Raw genomic sequence first — 27684 nt, 5'->3', positions numbered from 1 at the left:
ATGAGAGCCTCGGACGAGCGTCGTAACGGTCGGGAACGACGCGGGAATCAAGAGCCCGATCATGATGACAATAGCCAACAACCTGCTCCAAATGTTTTGCCTGAACAACAGACAACCACAAAAGCAGGAAAACCAAGGCAGCGCATAGCATGGGCTACAAAAATGAATGAAGATATTATGCACTGCTACTACACTGCAACGAAATTGGACACACTGAAAACAGGATACAGAACAGATTTCCATAGACTATTTATACAATTATATCCACAATACGAACACAAAATAACTGCACAAGGAATATCAGACCAAAAGCGAGCAATAATGACAAATAAACTTTTAACCGACGTCAACATTGAAAATATTAAACAAGAAGTAGCCAATAAAATAGCTAACATACACAACAACAATATAGAGCAGAACATTACACAAAATCCTAATAATAATAACCAAATAAACGATTTAATAGACCAAAATAATAATGAAGAACAAAGTCCCAATAGAAACACAAACAGAGCTGAAATCACAAACAACCCGGACAACGATATGATCGCAAAAACTCTAAATGAAATAAACACTAATCTAATAAAGTGGGAAGGTGTAAACCCAGTTAGTCGCCCTCGAATTCCAAAATTAATATTTAAAAAAGACACCATTAAATATATCGAAACTATAAACAACACTATACTACCAACAATGCTCAATGATAACTCCACAATAGAAAACATTCACACATATATATACGTAGCTGCAATAACTACAACAATACTTAACAACCAACATCCTATAACACAAAACAACAAGATATTTAACCCGAGAAAACATAAATGGCAAATACGAATTGAAAATAAAGTAAATGAACTCCGGAGGAACTTAGGACATCTAACACAATACAAGAACGGTAATAGATCAAAAAATATAATCAAACACATAAACGTTTTACAACAAAAAAATAACAAACCATTAGACGAAATAATAGACACCCATAAACAAAAACTTAAGGTGTACGCGGCCCGACTAACACGTTATAAAGAATCCAATCAAAGGAGGACTGATAACAAGCTATTCACAAATAACCAAAAGACTTTTTACAAAAAATTAGCATCCAAAGAAGACTTTCAAATTATCCCACCAACAAAAGAACAAATAACGAATTACTGGAAAAACATATGGTCAATACCTACTCAGCACAACGAATCAGCTACATGGATTCGCCAAGAAGAACACCGACAAAAAGATCTACAACCACAACACAATATCGCACTATCAACAGAGGAACTAACCAACATAATCAATAAAACTCACAACTGGAAATGTCCAGGAATAGATAACGTCCAAAATTTCTGGTACAAAAAGTTCACCTCAACACACCATCACCTAGCACTAGCAATTAATAAAATAATAGACCAACCACAAACCCTACCAGAATTTCTTACAATAGGCAAAACATACATCAAACCAAAAAATAATGAAACCACCAACCCGTCCAACTATAGACCAATAACATGCCTACCTACACTATATAAAATAATCACCTCCACAATTTCCTCGAAAATAGAAACTCATCTAACACAACAAAACGTCATAACTGATGAACAAAAAGGATGCAAAAAAAACAGTCAGGGCTGCAAGGAGCAACTTATAATTGATACAACAATTATGAAACAAGCCACATCAAAACAACGGAACCTACATTCATGCTACATAGACTACCAGAAAGCTTTCGACTCCGTGCCACATAGCTGGTTAATCAAAGTGCTTCAAATATACAAAATACACCCAAAACTAATAAACTTTCTACAAAACACAATGAATAAATGGAAAACACAAATAAATCTAATAACATCTTCAGAAACAATAACAACAGAACAAATAGAGATAAAAAAAGGAATCTTCCAAGGTGACTCTCTAAGTGCTCTTTGGTTTTGCCTCTGTCTGAATCCTCTTTCCAACACCCTCAACAACACAAGATATGGATACAATATAATACACGAAAAGACTACAAAACACACGATAAACCATCTTCTATACATGGACGACATCAAACTATACGCCTCCACACAAACACACTTAAAAGCACTTTTAAAAATAACAGAACAAATAACAAACGATATAAAAATGAGCTTTGGCATCAGTAAATGTAAAGCACAACACATAGAGAAAGGAAAATGGACTGACGCACTGACTGAAACGTTAAACGATCAACTCCTTGAAAACATGGAAGAACATGAAACGTACAAGTATCTTGGATTCCAACAAAGTACAAAAATAGACCACACCTCTATTAAAAACCACCTTTCACTGCAATACAAAAAACGCCTTAACCAGATACTTAAAACACAACTAAATTCCAAAAACCTCTGTAAAGCAATCAACACCTATGCCATACCAATACTCACTTACTCCTTTGGAATAATAAACTGGACCAAAACTGACATTGACAACCTGGAAAGAACAACGAGAAGACAACTTACCAAACATAGAAAACTTCACCCCAACTCATGCACACAAAGACTTACAATACCAAGACTACAAGGAGGAAGAGGATTGATTGATATCCAAAACCTTCACAATAGCCAAATCTCAACATTAAGACAATTTTTCCACACCCACACATCTGATCTACACAAAGCAATAGTCCTTGCAGATAAGCACTACACCCCACTAAACCTACAAAACACTGAAATAACAATCACCCAAACAACTGTTGACGAAAAGAAAACTATTTGGGCACAGAAACAGTTACACGGAAAACACTTACATCTTATGGAAGACCCAAATATTGACAAAATAAATAGCTACACTTGGCTTCAGAGAGGAGAGCTTCATCCTGAAATGGAAGGGTTTATAATTGCCGTTCAAGACCAAGTAATTCTCACCAAAAACTATCAAAAATACATAATCAAAGACCCAAGTATAACTAACGACAAATGTCGAAGATGCCAAATACACCCAGAAACAATAGACCACATAACCGCAGGATGTAAAATTTTAGCAGGCACAGAATATACACTTAGACACAACATAGTTGCAAAAATAATACATCAAGAAATAGCCAATAAACAACATTTACAAGAAAACAAAGATCCATATTACAAATATATCCCTTCAAACATCTTAGACAATGAAGAACATACCCTTTACTGGTACACTACAATACACACCGATAAAACTATAACAAGCAATAGACCGGATATTACTTTAATAAATAAAATAAACAAAATAACATACTTCATAGAAATCAGCACCCCAAATGATACCAACATACACAGAAAATATGTAGAAAAAATTGAAAAATATAGTGAACTAACGCAAGAAATAAAACGAATATGGAAACAAAAAACTGTAAAAACAATTCCATTTGTGATTTCAGCAACTGGAATACTCCACAAAACATTTATTAAAAACTTAAAAGAACTCAACATCAACCCAATTATACATCATAAGATACAAAAAGCAGTCATTTTAAAAACATGCAACATTATTAGAAAAACATTGACATGAATAAATAAACACTGACATAAATATTAATAAAATAATACAAAACATAACACAAAAAAAAAAAGTGCCGACACGACTTGCAGCACGAAACTGCCGTCATGCTCGGTGAAAATGGACCCCGCCTCGCGCGGTATGCAGGGAGGAGAGTGGCGTGGGAAGAAATAATTATAATTATAATAAGCCCGCAAGGGCATCGCTCACAGAGAGATGACGGGTGTGACAAGCCCGCGGACCCTAGTCGAAAACCCGCAAGGAAGTCCCTAACAAGGAAACTATGGATGTGACGAATCCACGGAACCTGAGTCTGAGCGATAAAAAGAAAATTTTCGCAAACCGCCTAACATGTTGGCTAGTAAAATATATGTCTGAAGGAAACAGTGAACCCAGATGAAAACTGTAAACAAAAATGTGCAGAGGAATCCAATATGATTCGGGTGTGACAACCCCGCACTCCTCAGTTTACCATTGGTATGGGCTAACCACCCACCAATGTGAAAAATTGTTCCTGGTAATAAAAATGTAGCCTCGGACGAGCGTCGTCAGGGTCGAGGACGACGCGGGAACACATTGCTCGACCAAGATGCAGAAACGAACCCGAACTCCACGGATAACCGCGAACAACAAAAAGCTGGAAGTGTTTTGCATTCTGAAGAAGCAACCACCAAAGCTGGAAAACCACGACAACGTATGACTTGGACACGAGAAATGAATATAAATGTCATGCGATGTTATTACAAAAGCACCAACATAGAAACAAATAAAACTGGATACCGTGAAGATTTGCATAGATTATTCGTTGAAATATACCCTCAATATGCAAACATAACCCAACAGAGAGTAGTAGACCAGAAACGCACTATTGTAACAAACAATCGTCTAACAGCTGTAGAACTGCAAAATATAAAAGAGGAAATTGCAAAAGAATTACAAAGTGGCAGTCAGGATAACAACAACAACTCAACAATAGAATCACAACTGGAAACCAATAACCCAAATAATACTGCACAACACAGTGAACATATAGAAATTGAAAACAATAACCCAAATGATAATAATACCCCAACTCTACAAACTACTTTAATAAACAATAACAACTGTAACAATAATAAAAATAACAACGAAGAAAATATAGCAATAAATAAATATGAGAAAGAATTACAAGAACAATTAATAAAGTGGCAAGACATTGAACCCGAAAATAGATACCAACTACCAAAACTCAAATTTAATAGAAATACCAAGCACCTTATTTCCAATATAAACTCTGTGCTGGAACATCATGCATTAAACCTACAAACCATATCAGAAACACATCTACTGATATATGCTGCAGCCACAGTAATCATATTAAATAACAATCAAAAAATTTATACCGATAAGAATATCAAGAACAAAAAACTCAACAATAAACCGAAATGGGAAATTAGACTGGAAAACAAAATCAACGCGCTCAGAAAAAACATAGGTAGACTAACACAATATATATCAGGTTTACGATCAAAAAAACTTATCACCAACATTAAGCACATTATAGCAAACCGCAACGAAAATACATGCGAAGCAATGGACAAAATGAAACAACAACTCTCAGTGTATGCAAAGAGACTGAAACGATATAAAAAATCAAATGATAGACACACACATAATAATCAATTCAACAATAATCAAAGACAATTTTTCAAGAATTTGACACGAGACAAAAGCATTGACATGATACCTCCCTGCAAGGACCAGATAGAAGACTTTTGGAAATCCATCTGGTCGCACTCAAAGACAATAGAAGAAGATGCTTTCTGGATTAAAACAGAAAAGCAAAACCATTTACATATACCACAACAAATAGACCACTCAATAACCACAACTCAGCTTACAAATATTATCAAACAAACTCATAACTGGAAAGCACCCGGAACCGACCATATTCACAATTTCTGGTACAAACAGTTTACAGCACTTCATAGCACATTGACAATACAAATAAACTATATTTTAAGTAAACCAGAGGAGTTACCGAAATTTCTCACACATGGAAAAACATATATAATACCTAAAAACTCAGATACCCAAAATCCAAAAAATTACAGACCTATAACTTTTTTACCGACTCTATATAAAATTATAACATCAGTAATAGCCACAAAAATAGAGAAACATATCAAACAACACAACATACTTACAGAAGAACAAAAAGGATGCAGGAAACATAGTCAAGGATGTAAAGAGCAACTTATTATTGATAGTGTAATAATGAAACAAACCGAAAAGTCTCAAAGAAATCTTGTAACATGTTATATCGATTATAAAAAAGCATTTGACTCAATACCCCATATATGGTTACAAAAAGTCCTTGAAATATATAAAATTGACCTACAAATACAAAACTTCCTTAAAAGTGCAATGCAATCTTGGAGAACTACGATTTATCTCAATAACGGAATGAATAAAATTAAAACAAACGAAATAAAAATAAACACAGGTATCTTTCAAGGCGACTCTTTAAGTGCGCTTTGGTTTTGTCTGGGATTAAACCCCATCTCAAATGCATAAAATAACACGCAGTATGGTTTGCAAATAAAACACAGTAAGCAAACACTACACAAAATAAATCATTTACTATACATGGACGACATAAAAATGTATGCACCTAATTTAACACAAATGCAAAGTATTCTGAGAATAGTTGAAAAAACCACGGCAAACATTGGAATGGAATTCGGAATTGAAAAATGCAAACTTGTACACATAGAACGAGGAAAACTAACGCTTCAACAACAAAACGAGACACTTGATGGTGAAATCCTCAGTAATATGAAAGCTGACGAAACATACAAATACCTCGGTTTTGAACAAAATACGAAAATTAACCACGGGGTGATTAAAAATCAATTAAAAAATGCATACAGGCACAGGCTCAAACTTATACTTAAAATCCAGCTAAACGCACTTAATACATTTAAAGCCGTAAACACATTCGCGGTACCCATATTATCATATTCATTCGGAATTATTAAATGGACAGATACGGATCTCGAAAGTCTCAATAGATTAACAAGAACAACTCTAACAAAACATCGCTACCTGCACCCGAATTCGTGTACAGAGCGGATCACGATCAAACGGAAGGAAGGTGGAAGAGGACTTATTGATATACATGCATTACACAATACACAAATAAAAAATCTAAGAGAATACTTTCACAACCAACAAACACAACTACACAAAGCAATAGCCAAGGCAGATGATGATTTCACCCCACTAAACTTAAGGGGTTAGGGGTAGTCAGAATTTTCAAAAAATTTATTTTTTTTTTTTTGCATTTTCTTAAAGTATAATGTTTTAAAAATATTGTGTAAAAATTTGAAGTGAATCCGACAAATACTTTTCAAGTTATTCAACAATTAACAAAGGGCGCTCGGCCGCTCCGGAACCGATAGCAAAACTTTAAATGCGTTTTTCTCAAAACTATGTTTTTCAAACTGGTGAACACTGTAACTTAAAAACCGCTACGTAGATTTCAATAAAATTTATACAGCTTTTGAAAAACATAAAAAACTTGTGCCTGATCGAAGGATTTTTTTTTTTTCAAAAATTTCGATTTTTTTTTAACAATTAACTGTTGGTTTTTTCCCGAAAATCTGGAAAAAAATTTTCTGAGGCCGCCATTTTGTTCATTTTGAAAAAAAAAAAAAAGCTTCGATCAGGCACAAGATTATCTATTAATAAAACTAATTTTTCTTGTCCGATTGGTTTTAGATGAATCTGCAAGGACTTGTGATGTTCACCGCAAGGGACTTCTGGAGAAACGGGCTTCACACAAACAGCGATAACTTTTGCAATTATTAATTTTTTTTTTTGAAATTTTGGTGAAGTCAAGTTAAAACATGATGTTTTTATGCTATGTTTTTATTTTTGTTAAATAAATTAATTAAGTAGCAAAAAAAAATTCGTGAAAATCATCATTTTTTCGAGCCTCTGACTACCCCTAACCCCTTAAAACAGGAAAACATCACCACACAAATAATAACAACTGAGTCAAAGAAACAAACGTGGAAACAAAAACCAATACATGGAAAACATATCAACATAATGCTTAATAGTAGAATAAACACAGAACTCTCCTACAAATGGTTAACACAAGGTAGTCTGTTTCCGGAAACTGAAGGGTTTCTGCTAGCAATTCAAGACGGAGTAATCGCAACGAAGAACTACAGGAAATACATCCTCAATGAGCGCTTAGATTCCGATATTTGCAGAAAATGCTATCAGCAAAGAGAGACTATAGAACACATCGTAAGTGGATGCTCAATACTTGCAGGAACCGATTACACTGAGAGACACAATATAGCAGCCAAAATAATCCATCAACAACTGGCCATCAAATATAAGTTAACAAACAACACCGATGAACCTTACTACAAATATGTACCTCAAAACGTAATGGAAAACGAAGAAATAAAGCTTTACTGGGACAGAGCGATCCTTACGGATTTAACAGTTACAAGCAATAGACCAGACATCACACTTATAAACAAAAAACAAAAAGAAACATATCTGATTGATGTTGCAGTCCCTAATGACAATAATTTAATCCAAAAAGGTGGGCAAAGTTCGAGGAAGCGTCATACAAACATCCGAAAAGTTCTCCGCATCCTCCTGTCAACACTGGCTATTTAGCTGATAAGATGGCAATGCAATTATAAGCCCCTTTTTCTCCACTGGAACTCAATGCTTGCATTTCGACACTTAAAGGCAAAACCCCAGGCTTAGATAACATCTCTTTCCCCTTTCATCAAAAACTTACCGCCTATAGGAAAATCTTATGCAGCCTTTACAATATAATTTTCTCAACGAGCATAAGCCCTCAACAATGGAAAATCAGTTTAATTATTCCAATCTCCAAGCCTAATAAGCCAAAAAATACCCTTGAGGGATACCGCCCCGTATCACTTATACCTTGTTTATCAAAAGAAAATGATAGCACGAAGACTAATGTGGTTTGCAACAACACAAAAACAATTTTCAAACCATCAAACCGATTTCAAACCGCCACTACTTACCAAATCGAAAAATTTGTCTGAAAATCGGCAATAAGATATCTGAGCAGTGCCCAATCGAAAATGGCATCCCCCAAGCGTCACCTCTTTCTGTAACAATATTTCTCATAGCATTCGACCGACTAAGTTGTCTTATAAAAGAACACAAGTTTTTCAACCACGTCAAACAAAATTGTCAAGACATAAACACATGTATAAATAATAACAATATTACTAATGTAAATAGTCTTAAAATACTAGGCTTAGTGTTTAATAATAAGTAAACCTGGAATGATCACATCACATATCTTCACAACTCACTTCAAAGATTGAATGTTATAAAATGTTTAAGCAAAATAAAATTGGAGTGCAATTCCAAACCACACGAATTATAAAAGCGACAATATTAGCTAAAATAGACTATGGCCTTCCAATATTCTCCCTAACTTCAAAAAGAAATTTATCAAAACTATCATCAATCTACCATACAGCAGCAAGACTGGTCATTGGAGCATTTCGTACCATCCCCATCATATATATATTAACAGAAGCTGGACTCCCAACACTAAAGGGTCGGATAGTTTACATCAATACAGGGATGATATATAAGTTGACATATAACGAAGGATGTTGGATTAGATGGAAAAAAACTCTATCATGCTCAACCCAACGAGATACAAAAAAGAAACTACACCTATATCAGTATATTTACAATCCTTTCTAAAGATACGCAACTCCCATGTAAACTGGAGAGCCTATAGTATACAGACGGATCCAAAAACAGTAATATCATTGGGTGTAGCGTAGTGGACGCTACCTCAACAATTCTATCTGCAGTACTACCATGGTACTCATCAGTCTTTTCAGCAGAAGCAACAGCAATCCTCTTTGCCTGCCGATATGCCGCAAAACATATATGCAGCGATTCCCTAGGAGCAATCCAAGCAATCTTAAGTGCTACTTTTGCCGACCCAACAATATCACAGATAAGAGACATTCTTACTGAAAAAATCAAGCTATTATGGAAACCAGGCCACATCGGAATACAAGGCAATACACTTGCCGACTCTGCTGCCAAATTAGCTACTAAGCCCCCGGTTAAACTCATCAATACTCGTACCATCAACAAAAAGGACATTAAAAACTAGCTTACAAAAACTGCCTCAGATATGAAATTACCCAATGGTCTGAATATACTCATTACTACAAAGAGATAAGCCCAACTCGTCAGCCAACAACACTACCAACAAAAATAACAAGAAGGCAACAGATTATATACCATACACCCGCTTCCGTCTAGGACACACCAGGCTAACCCAACAACATCTCTTCCAAAACGTCCAACCACTGATACGAAGGATGCCCAACACTTGAAACAATATGCCAATCTATGGCCAACCCCAACATTAGGGAATTGTTCTCAAATGTAACACACACCAACATAAAATAATTTATAAGCTTTATAACCAAACTAAACATTTATTTCGAAGTGTGATATATACATAAGTCTTATTTGTACACAAATCAGACCTAAATTAATTTTAAGAAGCTGATGGCCTTAGTTGCTAATGCTTTTTCTAGATTGTTAAGGCATAATTATATTATCTTTTTTCAATAATAATAAATAAATAAATAAGAAATATTGTGTATCCCACAGCACTTCAATAAACATCGAATTGAAACTAACCTTTGTAATGTCACAATTTTTTCGAAATAAAAAAAATCTATAAAATGGTTTAGAATGAATTGAATATTTGTGTACTGATTTTTCTTAAATTTATTTTAGTTGTTTGCGTAACAACACGTGCCAGGTACAGCTAGTATATATATTAATATTATACAGCTAGTATACTATACATTATTATACATATGACATATAGTATACATGTTTAAAATTATCATTCATATATTTGTAACAGGTGATCAGATTAGAGGTATTTTTTCCAACAGGTACTTAATTTTTTTAGTATTCATTGACATTTCATTGTGGAAACCCTTACGCTTCAACAACGTTTACAAATTTATTACGTAAATCGACGCTCTGTAAAAGGTGTTCTTCGCGTGCTCAGGCCAACTTATGTAACGGTTATTTTGTACTTAATCCTAGTTTATTTTTAAAGAAATTAAATTCACGGCAAAAAAAACATTTACTTCAAAACGTAGTTTATTCAATAGTAATATTTATTCTATATAACCATTTTGTGGAACAACATCAAGGCGCACGCCACAAATAGGAGGAGGAGCTCGGCCAAACACCCAAAAAGAGTGTATGCGCAATTATATAGATATATATATAGATATATATCACCAGGTTTTGGTTAGCAGGATATTTTTTAAATGGCTTTATTTATTTTTTTTCTTTGCTTGGAACAAATAAATTTAAAATCAGAAAAGAGTACGTGGAAAGAAAAAGTGATAATATACTCGTATATAAGAAAATTCTTTGAGTTGAGGATACAAACTGTTTTCTAAATTTCTCCAGAACTCATATTTATCACTTACATTTAAAAAATGTATCTCGCTTCGTAGGATTATTATTACTACTTGATTTTCAAAATCACACAAAAGGCCCTGGACATCCCCAAATGCATTTGAAGCTATAAAATATGTATTTGTTTTCAATCCTTTTATTCATATATATATTCAAGTATGTAACGGATGAAAATGAAAACACGCTCAAAACTGCACATAAGCAAGGAAGCCTTAGTTGAGCTCCTTCAAAATTTAGAGGGGGTCAACTACGACGTGACTCTAGTCCAGGAGCCATGGATCGGTTCGGCAAAATTGGTATCTGGACTGGACTCACCAAACTACAACACATACTTCCCGAGCTCTACGAACAGGGCAAGAGCAGTAATACTTGTTAAGAAAAGTGTATGTTCCTATGGCATTGGCGTGAGGCATTGGAAGCGTGTTCTTTCGCCTCAAAAAAAAAACGGAACTCAACGGATGAAAATGAAAACACGCTCAAAACTGGGGAGGTGCACGAGAAGGTGGGTGAGCTGGAGCAGGTATCCAACCCGTGAAGGAACCAAAGCCTGATGCTGAAGGTCCTTCAAATTAACCTTCACAAAAGCAAGGAAGCCTCAGTTGAGCTCCTTCAAAATTTAGAGGGGGTTAACTACGACGTAACTCTAGTCCAGGAGCCATGGATCGGTTCGGCAAAAGTGGTATCTGGACTGAGCTCACCAAACTACAAGACATACTTCCCGAACTCTACGAACAGGGTAAGAGCAGTAATAGTTGTTAAGAAAAGTGTATGTTCCTACTATAATACCAATGTCTCCACAGATGACTTGACAGTGGTGACTATTCAGCACCGAAGCACCGCCAGATGAGCTTCGTAGACTGGTTAAGGAAGCCGACCGAAGAAAGCTAGCTCTGGTTATAGGGTCCGATGCTAACTCTCCTCAGACTCTCTAGCGGAGCTTACCATAGAGGTAAGGACCTACTTAACTTTATTTTACAAACTAGTCTAGAAATAGCAAATCGTGGTGAGGAACCAACATTTATTGCGTTCACCTCCAAAAATGTTCTAGACATAACTCTCTTTACGAATAACTTCACGATTGTGGAAGATTGGAGAGTATTAAAAACGCCATCTTTCCCCGACCACAAAAACATTCAATTCAAAATATATTAACATTCTGGCCCAAGTAAAAAAGCTAAACCTTCAGAAATTATAGAAATACAAACTGGGATCTGTTTAGGAAAGTACTATTGCAAAAACCATTGAGACCTCACAGGTTCCGCTCCTGTGTTGAACTGGAATATAGTGTTAGAATGGTAACAAGGGCACTTAATAAAGAATATCATGCAGCATGCACTCCCCTACGCTTAAAACGCAGATCAAAGCGACTTTGGTGGACAAAGAAGATGGGGTCAACGCAGCGTAACAGAATTCTATAAACTGGCTCGAGTAGCCGATAATAAATCCTGCTGGGAAGAGTATAATGATTTCAAATCTTCCTAATGCTATCCGCCTCCAGAAAGCCTTATCAAAGGACCACTCAAACGGCATATGTACCCTGAAAAAGCCAGATGGTAGCTACACTAAAAACCCAGAAGAAACTAGCCAACTTCTACTGGACACCCATTTCCCGGGATGCCATGCTTTACATGAGTCCACAATGTTGGTAGAACCTACCACTTATGCTGACAGGGAGGACCTAAAGCTGGCAAATAAGCTATTCCATGAAAATCGGGTACAATGGGCTATATCTACATTTAGCCCATACAAATCTCCTGGACCTGATGGGATATTCCCTTGCCTTCTGCAAAAGGGAAGCCAATACATTGTCCCTACTTTGTCCAGACTACATAAAGCAAGCCTATTGCTAGGTTATATTCCTACGAAATGGGCTGAGGTAAAAGTCGTATTCATTCCAAAGGTAGGGAAAAAACCCGAACAATTGCCTAAGTCATACAGACCGATTAGCCTTAGCTCATTTTTCCTAAAAACAATGGAAAAAATATTGGATCAGCACATACGGGAGAATAACTTGGTTAATTTCCCACTGCACCAACTTCAATTTGCCTACCAACAAGGTAAATCTACTGAGACTGCAATACACAGTCTGGTAACCATTATTGAAAAAGCTATTGAGTCAAAACAAATCGCACTTTGCGCTTTTATTGACATAACAGGAGCTTTCGATAATACGTCCTATGAGGCAATCAACAATGCCCTATCTCAAAAGGACGTACCTAAACCCATCAGACGATGGACTATATCGATGCTGAAATCCAGAACGATCAGTACAGAATTAGGAGGAAGAATAAAGTCTATCAAGGCCACAAGAGGTTGCCCGCAAGGGGGAGTACTCTCTCCTCTTCTGTGGACACTAGTAATAGATGAACTTCTCCACAAACTGAACAACCTAGGATTCCACACCCAGGGCTATGCTGATGACCTGGTAGTATATATAGTGGGCTGGCATGAAGAGACCATCTCTAACCGCATGCAACAAGCCCTCAACATAATAAACAAATGGTGCACTGACAAAGGGCTCTCTATCAACCCATCTAAAACTGCGCTAGTGCCGTTCACCAGGAAAAGGAATATCAACATCAAATGTCCTGTCCTGAATGAATCGACTCTACAACTCTCCACAGAGGCGAACTACCTTGGTATCAACCTTGACAAAGCGCTTCCCTGGAACTCGCATCTTGAGAAAGTTACTGTAAAAGCCACAAGGGCATTCTATGCCTGCACAAGGCTTTTTGGTAAAACATGGGGGCTCAGCCCCAGAATGACCTACTGGACATTCACTACAGTTGTTAAGCCTGTAGTCACTTATGCTTCCATAGCATGGTGGCCCAAAGTTAAGCAACGAAAGGCGGCAAGCGATCTTAACAAATCGTACCGCCTCATCTGCATGGGTATAACAGGAGCAATGAAAACATGCCCAACTGACGCTTTGGGCGTGCTCCTAGGTATACCACCGCTTCCCATCTTAAATGAAAAAGAAGCAAGATTGAGTGCCTTAAGACTAAAAGGCAACGCCGATCTTAAAAGTGGAGATATGAGAGGACATCCAAAGATCTTAGAAGACTTTCGACACACTCCTATACTACACAGGGTGGATACAATATCTCCCAAACCCATTCTCTACAGAAACTTCCGAATTATTATTAATGAACGAACAACTTGGAGAACTAATTCTATCAATTTCAAGCCTGGATCTCAATTATGGTTCACTGATGGGTCCAAGCTGGAAGATGGTAGAGCAGGGGCAGGAATCAATGGGCCTAAATTTAAAAAATCGATTCCGATGGGACTCTACCCAACAATATTCCAGGCAGAAATACATGCCATTGAAATATGTGTGAGAGAATGCCTTCGCAGGAAAATGAGAGGTACTCACATCTACATACTCTCAGATAGTCAAGCGGCTCTAAAAGCCCTTCTATCAACAACTATCACTAAACTAAATTAGTAAATGATTGCCTAAACCTTCTCAACATGTTAGGAAACCTCAACACAGTAACTCTAGTCTGGATTCCGGGACATGAAGGGCATGAGGGGAATGAAATGGCTGATGACCTCGCAAAACAAGGAGCAAATATGCAACTTACTGGTCCTGAGCCTTTCTGTGGACTCACGAAAAGCCACATTAATGAATTCCTCAGGAAATGGGAAGAAAGGAAATTTGCTGCACACTGGCTAAATTGTGCCGGTCAGCGTCAAGCCAAACAATTTCTTAGTCCCAACAAAGGAATATCAGACAAGCTACTCTCACTAAACAGAGTAGATCTGCGTCTTTTAACAGGATACCTCACAGGTCACTGCAGCCTGAGGTATCATTTAAATAACATTGGTCTTTCAGAGACCAATGTCTGCCGCTTTTGCGAAATGGATATAGAAAGCTCAGAACATGTGCTTTGTGAATGTCCTGCGCTGGGCAGACAAAGACTTCACCACCTTGGTGGTATCGTAGTATCTCCATGTAATCTTTGGAACAACAAACCCACAATAGTGCTAAAATTTATAAAAAGCCTTAAACTCTAGGGTTACAAAAATAGGTCTTGCACAATAGATCAACTCTGGTCGCAGTGCGTAATGGCCTTCTAATAATAATAATGATCTACGATGAACATACAAGAAAGAGGCGCGTAAAGCCAAGAGGTAGTCATGGAAAGACTTCTGTGGCAGTATAGAAAGCACAAACGAAGAGGCTAGGCTCAGAAAACTGTTATCAAAGCACCCGCCTATGCCCAACTTAATACGTAAGTCCAACGGGGACTGGACTGCGCAGAATCACTACAAGATCTAGTCAGTACGCATTTTTCAGGATGCAAAGACTACTTAGGTCAAGAGCCTGTTAGAAATAACGTAGTAAACATCCCGAAAGACATTATTACAACTAAAAAAATAGAGTGGGGAATAAACACTTTTGACCCATTTAAATCATCGGGTTTAGACGCAATTTTTCCAGCCATACTCCAAAAGATGGGAAATCTGTTGGTACCATGGTTAAAAGCGATATACACAGGATGCCTGAGGTTAACCTATGCGCCAGCACTCTGGAGAGAAACAAGGGTTGTGTTTATACTGAAAGCAGGTAAAAGCAACCCCATAATCTCAAAGGTATATAGGCCACTCAGTTTGACCTCATTTCTTCTGAAAACGCTTGAGAAAATCCTTGACGCCTACATTAGAGAAAATAGGATGTCAGACTTTATGTCTAAGGATTAGACTACGTTAAACTAACTGTTAGTTATAGAGTATTTCTAGACATTAGTGGTGCATTCAATAATGTGTGGAGGGAAGCTATTCTAAGGGGCTTAGATATATAAAAAAAAGAGCCCGTTATTTATTCCTGGATAAAGAACCTTTTAGGTTGTAGAATAATACGTGCGGAATGGAACAAAGTTAAACTCATTAAACTAGCATGTGACTGTATGCCACAAGGTGGCGTTCTACCGCCACTTCTCTGGTTACTCGCAGCTAATGAGCTATTAACGAAATTTGAAGGGACGACATCTAAACTAATAGCATATGCAGATGACATCTATGGTGCTCTAGTGTGGTTGACTGCATTGAGAAAAACGACACACAAAGCACCTATGGAAAGTATTCATCGTCTTGGTGCACTTTACATAACAGGGGCAATTAAAACAACTACTACGGCAGCACTTGTAAGAATACTCAACCTATCCCCGAATGATATTGCGGCAGAAGGTCTAACAGCTAGATCTTCCGCAACACCTAACGCAACGGGTGAATTTACCTATAAAATATTCAGACAAAGCTCAATAGGTATGAGTTATCGGACCAATTTCATCTAAAAACGTTCTTAGGACCAGGAAATCCATAGAGGAACTAGCTGCAGACAGACGGTTACACAGCTATTGGGTACCCAGACATAAGGGCATTGCAGGAAATGAATTCGAACAAGAAAACGACATACTGAAAACTTTAAATACGATATATAATGACATCGCTGCGGGCATGAAAACACGGATAGACAGGAGGTGGAATAATCTAGCCACATGTAAAACCGCGAAAATAATGTGTACACGGAATGCAGACAAATACGCCAGATTCGTAATAGCCCTGTCTAAAAAGGGAAGCAGGTATAGGTATACTGACAGGCCACAATTTGTTAGCGGCACACGCATACAAGATGGGAATTGCAAACAATGACAGCTGCAGATTTTGCAATGAACTAGAAAAGAGGTAAACTCTTGAGTACCACCCATGTTCTTGCCTTGCATTAGCTAGAACCTGAATGAAATGTTTAAGAGCTCTACAATATGAGAGGTTAGAATGTTTCTCGGGGTTGGAGCTTCAGAGCTTACTTAGACTCGCAAAAGACACAGGTTTATTACAAGAAGCCTACTACAAGGAAACGTAAGGGTCAGGCTCCATAGCTTGGTACCATTAAGGACCAATATGTCTTTGAGGAGTTGTATAATGCCCGCAAACATTAAACAGTATGCAAACTTAAAATGTTTAGGTAAGTCATTTATAAAGATAGTAAAAAGCAATGACCCGCAATGAGGTCCTTGCGGTATACCAGACCATACATTGACTATGATCTTAGACGCAATGGGCCCAATTTTCACTAGTATTTTCGTACCTTTTAAGAAAGTGGCGAAGAACTTCAAGAGATTTCCTCTCATCCCATGATGTTCTAACTACCACCATCAAATACTACTCTTAGTCTAGTAGAGCTGCTGTTTTGTCTTAAGACGTCATGATGATAGAGGAAATATGAATCTACTGGAAGGTCTTTCGGATACTCACCTATCTCGCTCATATGCCCTAAGCTCACATACTCATCCACGTAAGCAACTCCAACTCTTGTAATCATTGCGAAACCCGCTTGTAATTTAAATCGCTTTCAAGCTGGCTAAGTCTTCGATGTGCGTTAAAATAAGTGTTACTAAATGATGGGAGTTCTACTTGTAGAAAAATAACGCTTAAAGGGCAAAATTCGGTATATTGACCGGTCCTATCTCGTGAACAAATTTCCGAAAAATATTTCGCAACAGCAGGTTCCTAAGCATATTTTCAATCAAGTCTTCCTGTTCCCAAATCTAACGTAGTTGCACATCCTCCAGTGTAACTAAAGTGATGGAAAGATTGCAGTTATTAATATTAGATTTTAATGGACCCGAGATTAACCTCCCAAATATACTTCTTGTAGAAATAAACGATTTTCCCATTTGATAATTCCAAAACCAATTCCAGATAATTCTCAGTATGAATCAGAATTAAATAAAATGAATTTTAGCTAGAGAACTGAAGTTGGGATCGGCGAGAAAGTCCGTTGTGTAAGGTTTTCAGAGAACTTGCTTCTATTGCTGCCGGAATATAGTAGTATAGTTCAATGTTAAACAGTTTGTTGTAGTGTGAATGTAAATTAAGCTTAACAAATTTCCGTGCAATAAAAGGTTGTGACTTTCCTATGCGCGATCCATTGGCCTTCCTGCTACGTGTTTTCGAGCTCCTTGATCGACAAGAGCTTAAAAATAGAATTTTCTACTATACGGTTTTGCAATGTGATGTTGTTGTACAACTACTGCTGGTGTGACCTTGACTCTTTTATGTCAGCGAATTTGAAACACTTGTATAGAAGATGATTTCGATTAAAGCAGAGGCAATACCAAAAACATATTAATAAGAGCGTTTTACTACGAAAGCGACGATTATTTCTCACTAGCTATTTCTAATGGATTTGCACCTGCCGAATCCTTCTTATACCTCGACAAAAATGGCTTTATATATTAATATACAAAACGAAAACCACACGCCAATAATATATCACATATTCAGAAGAGCGAACAATAAAATAATCACATCGAAAACACTTAATGCAAATAATAAACGTTTTGATACATATATTTCAAGCTGCGACAAAATCGAATCCACCCTTACTATTAAAAACTGTTGGTGGTTAACAAATGACACACAACACTAATTCATACCACCTTTCTAGTCTGACTACCTTCTTTTACTACTTTTAAGCCTTTTATTATAAACAATAATCTATGCATCGTTTTTGTTGCCTTTTTCCCTGCATCAAAGATACAAAATATTTAATAACTTGTAAGTTAAAACAAAATTAATTTCAATACTAAGGAAAAGTTACTAGACATCAGATAATATACGTACTTGAGAGCTCGTCTAGAGACATTGTACGACACATCATTAATATACTAATACTATTGTTTATTGTAGTACTTAATAATATTAATTGATAATAAATAAACAAATATAAAAAAAAAGAGGTAAATGGTATCTGATGTGGTTCGATTTGTTGCTGTATGAACAGTGTTTGTGTAATATTTTTGACGAGATCGCCTATTGGACGTAAGAATTTTTTGTTACTTCCCTGTAGGAATGTCTTCTTCGTTAAAAGATTGCTCACATTCCTTTCGAGTTTATAAAAACATAAGGAAAAAGTCTGAGTTAGAAGTATCCACATCCAATGTTCTTAAAAGTGGCAGGCAATTACGCGTAACATCTAATATTTTTTGTATACTATGTAAACGTCCGTAGGCGTTTTGTTAAACGATTTTCTGAGGATTTGGTTAACGAGTTTGCGTTTGTTGTGGTATCGATTCACCAGTGCGGATCAGGCTGGTTCGAAGCTAGAATTTGTAGCTGGATACCCCTCCACCATTTCCTTGGAAGTTCCAGTGCATGAACATTTTAAGTTAAAATATTTTGTACCTGTGTAAGGGTGGCGTTGTTGTGAACAAGCAACAGAAACATATCGCGGAATGGAATCCACTCCAAATAATAGAGCCGTTGCGAGTGGTGTTAAATGCAAAGGTGCTAGGGTGAGTACCAGGTCCGAAGCGCAAGTTTCATTTGCAAGTCGAGTAGTTTGCGCTTTAACGTAATGTGGGAGTCGTAGCAATCGTAAAATACTCTATCACTCAGGCAGGGGACGTCAATCGGGCATATGATCGGGCAAGACTGCAAATGTCGTCATGACCTGGTTTAAAGTTGTGAAAGCTGGTTTTGCTTAAAAGCGATGTAGGAAACGCTGAAGGTGCGAGTAAGTTCTTCATTGGTCTTCAATCGGTGCGCTAAGATACTCCGTTTTGATAGCAACATTTTTTAAGTTTAGGTGATCCACGTGACTACGGTACAATGTAGAATACTTAGCAGGCAACGAAGTGTATAAACGCTGGTTTACTATTGTAAATAAAGTAGTAGATGAACTTCGTTGAATCGATATAAAAATTTAGTAGCTATGATTAAGAATTTTCAAATAGTCCCTGGCTCCGGCTTCATTTTAATGAAGAAGAAACATTAATAGAAAAAACCTCGCTGTGTTCAGCTTCAATGGTAGACGTCGTAGAACCACTTCGTTTTTATTGACAATTCACAAAAAAAAAGAAAAATTTGTAATGTTATAGCAAAATTAAATAATAAATTGACAATTAAATAGTTAAATAAATAATAAAACCGTTACTAGCACTTCACAGAAAATTTTATGACAATCGACTTAGCCGCGAAACTGAATGGTGCGCAAAAAGCAGTCCCAGTTGAATTGTTTTTCTCTCTTCTGATACTACCACAAAATACTGTTTTTGAATTTTCTATGATTTCCAAAACTAATTTCTGATAGACTAAAGTATTGGTTGTTTGTTTATGGTAGTCCAAAAATTGTTTGATAAAAATGGTGGGTAAAAGTTGGATACTTTGGTGGTTTGGTAAAGGTCGGCTTAAAGAAGAGGCTGATCCCTTTTGCGTATAGGGCTTATGATACAGTTCAGTATCAGCAGTACCCAGTTTACTTTTGGTGCGCTGTCCAATAAATAGTTTGACCGAAGTCAATTACATACGAAATTAAAGATTTCGTTATATATAATAGTACAGGGTGGGCCAACAAAAGCCTACTAATGTTAAGCACAAATACCTTTTTAATTTTTTGATATATTTATTTTTCTCCTTTTGTAGGTTATAATTGAAATGTTGCAAATTTATTTTGGAACCACCAACAACGACTACAATACGCTACTCGTTTTACACAATTAGCCACACAAATTGATTTTTTAAATAATGTTTTGATGTCGGATGAAGCGCATTTCCATTTAAATGGTTATGTCAACAAATAGAACTGTAGATTGTGGGGCTCTGAAAATCCAAGGGCAACACACCAACATCAGTTGCACCCATCTAAATGTACTGTTTGGTGCGGTGTTATGGCCACTAGAGTTATCGGTCCATATATTTTCGAAAATGGGGATGAAACGCTTGAATCGATTTCAGGAGCTTCTTACAGAACATTGATTGAAAACTTTTTGCGGCCAATGACGGAGCAGTATCCTAATTTGTGGTTTGAACAAGATGGAGCAACTGCTCACACTGCTAGGCAAACTATGGACGTGCTGCGTGAAATTTTTGGCGAACGTCTGATTTCCAAAAATTCAGATTTCCCTTGGCCACCTCGTTCGCCAGATTTGACTACGCCCGACTTCTTTTTATGGGGATATTTAAAAGATAAAGTGTATCTCAATAAACCAGAGATTATTAGACAGCTGAAGCAAAATATTCGAGACGAAATATTGAGCCCTCAACCAGAAATATTATGTGGTGTAATGGAAAACGCGCTAAAAAGAGTCAATCTTTGTATTGAGAAAAATGGTGGACATTTGCCTGATGTAATGTTTCATACATAGTTTCAATAAAATGTTTTCATAAAACATTGTATAAAAACAATTAACCAAAATAAATGATTATTGCAAAAGTTATTTTTGTTTAACATTAGTAGGTCTTATTTGGCCCACCCTGTATAATATCTTAATTATAAATAATATTTTACTATACTTAGATGTAAGCTGTTTTACATTGTTTAATTTAGAGTTAAGTTTTTTTCTACATGTATAAAATGTTGTTAAAAGTTCAATGTTTTGTCAACATACAGTAGAAGCCCGATAAGTACAATTGGAAAATTTCAGCAATGATTGCACTTAGCGAAAAATTGCACTTTTGCGAATTTCTCCTGTGGATCGAGGAATACCTAGGGAAAAATATTTTAACTCTATTCAATGCAATTAATGAGCACAAAAGGTCGATATTCAAGAAAAATGAACACATATTTATTGAAATTAATACAAAGAGATCAATGCGGAAGGACATATGAGTGTGTGCTCCAAAATTCAATTATTTTTTTTGGAAAAACTTTGTTATTTTCGATTGCGTTTTCTCGTAACACTTTTCAAGTGCTTTTGATCGGATATCATGCAAACAAGCGATCTGATTGAATGACAGAACATCGTTCTGTTCACCCCATTTCAAAATTGTATTGACACAGCCAAAAATCGATTCATGCTTGACTTTTTCGGTTGTTTCTTCTTGAGTAGTATCTTCGGGTTCATTGGCTTCACTATCACCTTCATCTATTCCTAATTCCAAAACCCAATTGCGGATGTCATCTGTGTCTGCTTCACCCACATAGTTTTCGACCATCTCATTTAACCGTTGTAATCCTCCAACAAGAAGGGCGTCGTCAATTTCGATATCCAATGGCATATCGTCTGGATTAGATTCAATAATCGCGTCAACTGTTGGGCTTGTACCCAATACGCTTTTCCAGCATTTAGCGATCGTTTCAGGGAGCAATTTCCCCCATGCTTGGCTCAACATGATCACGGCGGTTTTCAAATCAATTTTCTTCAATAGTTCATGTAATGAAGAATGTTTTTCACTAATTATGGTTTCCATTAGCAATGTTTTGTATTGAATTTTTGTCAAGTTAATAACACCTTGATCCATTGGCTGTAAAATCGCTGTGCAATTGGCCGGAAAATACATCACTTCGATCTCACCACAAACTAATTCTTCTTCGGGCGGATGAGATGGGGATTGATCCAGCAAGAGTAATGCTTTGGGTGGAACATCATTTTCTTTGGCGAATTTTTTCACTTCTTCGACAAAATTATCAAAGAACCACTTTTTGAAAATACCCCGCGTCATCCAAGCAGTCTTGTTGCTAGCATAATTCAACGGTAGACGAAAATTTTTAAAACAACGCGGATTCATAGATTTGCCGATCGTTAATGGTTTTATTTTGTGGCTGCCATCACCATTTGCACACAAAAGAACACTGATTCGATCTTTTGAAACTTTTTTGCCTGGAGCACTCTTTTCATCTTTCGAAACGTAGGTTTTATTTGGCAAAAGTTTCCAAAAGAGCCCCGTTTCATCAGCATTATATATTTGTGATGTTACATATCCTTTTTCAGCGATTTCCGCCGTCAATTTTTCCTTAAATGGCTCAATGGCTTCTGGATCACAAGATAATGATTCACCAGTCACAGTCAAATAGCGAAGTCCGAAGCGTGTTAAGGGTTTAAGGTTTATTTTCGCACAATTTGGGCTCACCCTAACTTTATTTTCGCATCACCCACAATTTTGGGCTCACCCTATTCCTTTCACTTCTCTATCGCTCACATTTCATTTCATCGTTCACTTCGCTCTTCGCTGCTTTACATATTGTTGTTATCGCTCACATTTCATTTCATCGTTCACTTCGCTCTTCGCTGCTTTACACATTGTTGTTATCACTTACTCATCATTTCATCGTTCACTTCGCTCTTCGCTGCTTTACACATTGTTGTTATCAATAACTGATCATTATTTTGTGCAGAATTTAGTACATCTGCATTGCCAACAACATACATGCACATCGATACATATGTATGCCGAAAAAATACATAAATCCCACGTCGCATCGTCTTCGCATGATCTTCCCTTCACCTAGCATCGATAAAGGGATAGCGGTGCCCAAAACCATTATAAAAGGACCAGCCTACGCACCTTTTGATACAGTTTCAGACAGTTTCGTTTTCGTTTGCCATCACGGCTCCCCCGGTACTTGTAATTAAATTAAGCAAATTACTTCGTCGCCCTTTTTTTGCCTCGGGTCTAAATAGTGTACGTTTTTATAAAATAAAGAATTAGTTTTTGAATCTAATTTTCTCGTTTCAATTTTGCGGATAAACCTAAGTCAACTGGGTTGGCCAGTCATCATCCATAAATTGGTCCTTCGAGCCGGATTTGAAGAGCTAGCCATCGCCATCGTTGTCAACCAATTGACTTAAGTTTTAATCAACACATACAAGTATTGGAAATGGAGCCTCACAATATACCTGCGGATACGTCACCACCATCAACAACCCCCTTTAGAGAAAGCGATTCGGTGCATCATGAGGCGGGAACACCACGAACTTCCCAATCCGTGTGGTCTCAGGGTAATGATGCGTCTGCTCATTTGAAAACGCAAAATGAGTACCGCATCAAGGTCAAACAGCGTCAACAAATTCTGGATAGAATCAACATCGATCGCATACTTCCGCATCTTAGCAGTATTTCCGTGCACGAGCTCGAGGCAAAATTATCGGTACTGGAACGTCAGTACGAATCATTTCACCATCTACAATCAGAATTGGAGCTAATGAACGATGAAGAACTCAATCAACCACATCGGGATACATTCGATGAATCCTTTTGTGCGGCGAAGGCAATAATAGTGCAGCGCATAAATGTGCTTAACCCCGCACGCCGAGAAACTATATTCAACAGCACAGCGATTGCATCTCCGTCACATCGAGTCAACCTTCCGAAACTTCAACTCACGAAATTCAATGGTCATCATAGAAATTGGATGGATTTTTACAACATGTTCTTAGCGCTCGTTCACAACAACAGCCAATTAGCAAACATCGAGAAGTTTCAGTACCTCCGATCATGTCTCGTCGACTCAGCAGCTAGCCTCATACAATCGTTTGAGGTGACCGATGAAAATTATATCAAGGCGTTGGATCTGTTACAGTCTAGATATGGAAACAAGCGGCTAATTTTCCAAGCTCATATCCAACATATTTTCGAAGTACAGGGAGAAACAAGGCCGAATGCATCATCGATGAGGGCGTTCATAGACGTCGTCAATACCAACTTACGAGCTGTGCAATCACTAGCTTCAAATCAGCAAGTATCAGATGGCATACTCTTGCATCTGGTATCCTCAAAGCTCAATACAGACACGAAGGCCAAGTGGGAGGAAGAGGTTACCCACTTGTTTGATCAGCGATCAACTGCCATGAGTTTTCAACTGCCCACTTGGGAGGACTTAGCAAAATTCTTAGAACGTCGTTGTCAAATTGCAGATATTTTGGAAGCCGGGCAGCCTAAAACACTCGTACCAAGAACTCAGCTAACAACACATAGGCACAACAAACGTGACGAAAAATGGGCCATGGTGAGTACCAAACAAGCAAAGTGTGAATTTTGCAATGCGGTTCCCCATCATAATGCCTTCAAATGCGACACGTTCCGTGCCATGGATCCACTTGCAAGATATAACTGTGTGAAAGGACTGAACTTGTGCTTGAATTGCCTTGGATCAGGTCATAAATCGAATGATTGTCCTTCAGTCCATCGCTGTAAACACTGCAATGTAAAACACCATACACTATTACATCGAAATGATTCAGCCATTACCAACATATCACCAAGAGCAGGTTTGCTCTCATCATCTGCTCTTAAGGTGAGTCTCGATCAATCAGAAGTTATTCTTGGAACAGCAATTATTCATGTTTTTAATTCTCGGGGAGTGAGCATCCGAGCTCGCGCTCTGCTAGATTCCGGATCTCAACTGCATTTCATCACGGAAAATTGGCACAACATTTAAGAGTAACTCGAAAGGGCGTAGATATCGACGTCAGTGGAATAGGTCAAAGGAGAGCAAAGGCACAACATTTATGTTGCATAACGATTAAATCTCTAACCGAAGAGTATAGTGCTACCATTGATGCACTAATCATACCATCCATTACGTCTTGTCAACCTAGTCGTCGCATCGATCAGGCAACCATTTCGATTCCAGATACCATTTCCATCGCTGATCCGACATTCAACATACCAGGACAGATTGACATACTCATTGGAGCAGGATTATTTTTTGAGATACTTAGTAAGGGCCAAATACGTCTCAATGGTCCAGTAATACAAAATACCAAATTTGGTTGGGTGGTTGCAGGTGCAATTCCTGCGCACGTAACATCAGCAGCTGATCCATCACCTCCATACAAAGCATTCACATCAGTCACATCAGAGTCCATTTTAGATAAGCTCCTGGAAAGGTTTTGGGCAATCGAAGACATTCCAGCATCGTCATCGTCGACTCTATCATCGGATGAGCTCGAATGTGAATCCTATTTCAGCTCTACTACTCACAGGTGTCCCGTTACCAACAAGTTCATTGTTCCCCTTCCATTTCGTGAAGAACCGCATCACCTGGGTGCTTCAGAAGAAACCGCAGGCAAAAGAATGTTTTCGTTAGAATCCAAACTGAATCAAAACTCAAATCTTCGCAGAGATTACAATGAATTCATGGAAGAATATATCAATATGAAGCATATGATTCCAGTTAATTTAGAATATTCTCCAAGAAATCGCCTAAACTATATTCCCCACCACGGGGTTACAAAACTTGATAGCTCGACTACAAAGCTGCGGGTAGTCTTTGACGCCTCCTGCAAAACCTCAAATGGATATTGCCTAAACGATATGTTGAGAGTCGGTCCCCAGCTACAAGATACGATATTCACAATTTTGACCCGATTCAGAAGACACAAATATGTCATTATGGCTGACATTGCCAAAATGTATAGGCAAATCTGGGTCGACGAACGAGATACCCAATGGCAATGCATTTTCTGGCGCCCCACTTCTCAACAACCACTTACCACATATCAGCTACAAACAGTTACCTATGGTACTAGTTGCGCACCGTACCTTGCTGTAAAATGTCTACAACAGCTGGCAATTGATGAAGCGAAAACTTACCCAATCGGATCAAAGGTAACACTAAGCGATTTCTATGTAGACAATTTAATAAGTGGCGCAGCTAGTATCGGCGAGGTCATCGAAATCAAAAATCAAACCATAAACTTACTGAATTGCGCGGGATTTCCTTTACGAAAATTTGCATCGAACGCATCCGAAATTGTTGCCGATATTTTACCAGAAGACAAGGAAGAGACAATTCGTTTCCATGACACTGAGTTTGTAAAAACGTTAGGGTTAAAATGGTCACCAGTTGAGGATTGCTTTCTATTTCATTTGGTAGCGGATAATAGCGTTAAAACTACAAAGCGTTCAATTCTATCAAAATTGGCAAGTTTTTTTGATCCGATAGGTCTCCTCAATCCTTTGATTGTAACATGTAAAATTTTGATGCAACAACTGTGGAAGCTGAAGTCGCCATGGGATGATGAGGTCCCACCCGGGATCAAGGTTCATTGGGAACTATTCAATAAACAACTACCGCTTTTACAAACATTAAAAATACCCAGGTATGCTAATATTGATATCGATACTAAACTTCACGCATTTGCAGATGCAAGCACTAAGGCATATGGAGCATGTGTGTATGCAGCATGGAGTGATGCATATGGTGAGCATTCGTCACTACTCTGTGCTAAATCTCGAGTGGCACCAACGAAAGAGATTACATTACCTAGGCTAGAACTTTGTGCAGCCCTAATGGCCGCAGAACTGATGTCAGCAGTTAACAACATACTCAATCTTCCTGGCGCAAATGTATACTGCTGGTCAGATAGCACAATTGCGCTTGCTTGGATAGCAGCTGAACCGTCGAGATGGAACGTTTTCGTGGCCAACAGGGTAGCAAAAATACAGCAATTAACGAAAACCTTTTCCTGGAATCACGTACCAACAGACCAGAATCCCGCTGATATTGTATCACGTGGAGCATGTGCCAGCGAACTTTTGCAAAATACACTTTGGTGGCACGGACCAAAATTTATCCAACAGAGCTGTGATTATTGGCCTTCAGCAGTGCATGTACCACAAAACGAATTACCAGAACAGCGGCTTCAAAGAACTGCATTAATTGCTATTCCAACTTCTGACTTCATTAGTAAACACAAGTATGTTAATAGCTACATGAAATTGCTGAGAATTTTTGCTTATGTAAGTCGATTTATTCGTGGATGTCGAAAGCAGTCATCAGTTAATGATTGCATCAACATATCGGCACCTGAAATGGATGAAGCATTAGAATTGATATGCAGACACATTCAATATATTTCATTTTCAGAAGACATCCACGCCATTGAGATTGGAGAACAACATCGCAACTCAAAGCTAATTGCATTGTCG

At 37.6% G+C, this 27684-nt stretch overlaps 1 protein-coding gene across 1 annotated transcript; it reads left to right on the top strand.

Annotated features, from left to right (window-relative positions):
* LOC129250077 (uncharacterized) lies at positions 1 to 27684 on the top strand. Its single transcript, XM_054889721.1, has 6 exons — positions 1 to 595; positions 4022 to 4594; positions 23622 to 24757; positions 24993 to 25045; positions 25113 to 27495; positions 27623 to 27684. Exons 1-6 carry the CDS (start codon positions 1 to 3, stop codon positions 27671 to 27673), a joined length of 4791 nt encoding a protein of 1596 aa, XP_054745696.1. The 3' UTR covers positions 27674 to 27684.

This window comes from Anastrepha obliqua, chromosome 6 (assembly GCF_027943255.1).
Source record: "Anastrepha obliqua isolate idAnaObli1 chromosome 6, idAnaObli1_1.0, whole genome shotgun sequence".
In the NCBI taxonomy this organism is placed as follows: Eukaryota; Metazoa; Arthropoda; class Insecta; order Diptera; family Tephritidae; genus Anastrepha; species Anastrepha obliqua.
This window is presented reverse-complemented; position numbering and strand designations above follow the sequence as displayed.

Bases quoted from the DNA above. Each gene is read 5' to 3' on its own strand.
- LOC129250077 (XM_054889721.1), top strand. From the start codon at position 1: ATGAGAGCCTCGGACGAGCGTCGTAACGGTCGGGAACGACGCGGGAAT. The intron at 24,758-24,992 runs GTGAGTACCAAA...GAAATGATTCAG, and splicing joins GTGACGAAAAATGGGCCATG to CCATTACCAACATATCACCA. The intron at 27,496-27,622 runs GTAAGTCGATTT...TTTCATTTTCAG, and splicing joins TGCTGAGAATTTTTGCTTAT to AAGACATCCACGCCATTGAG.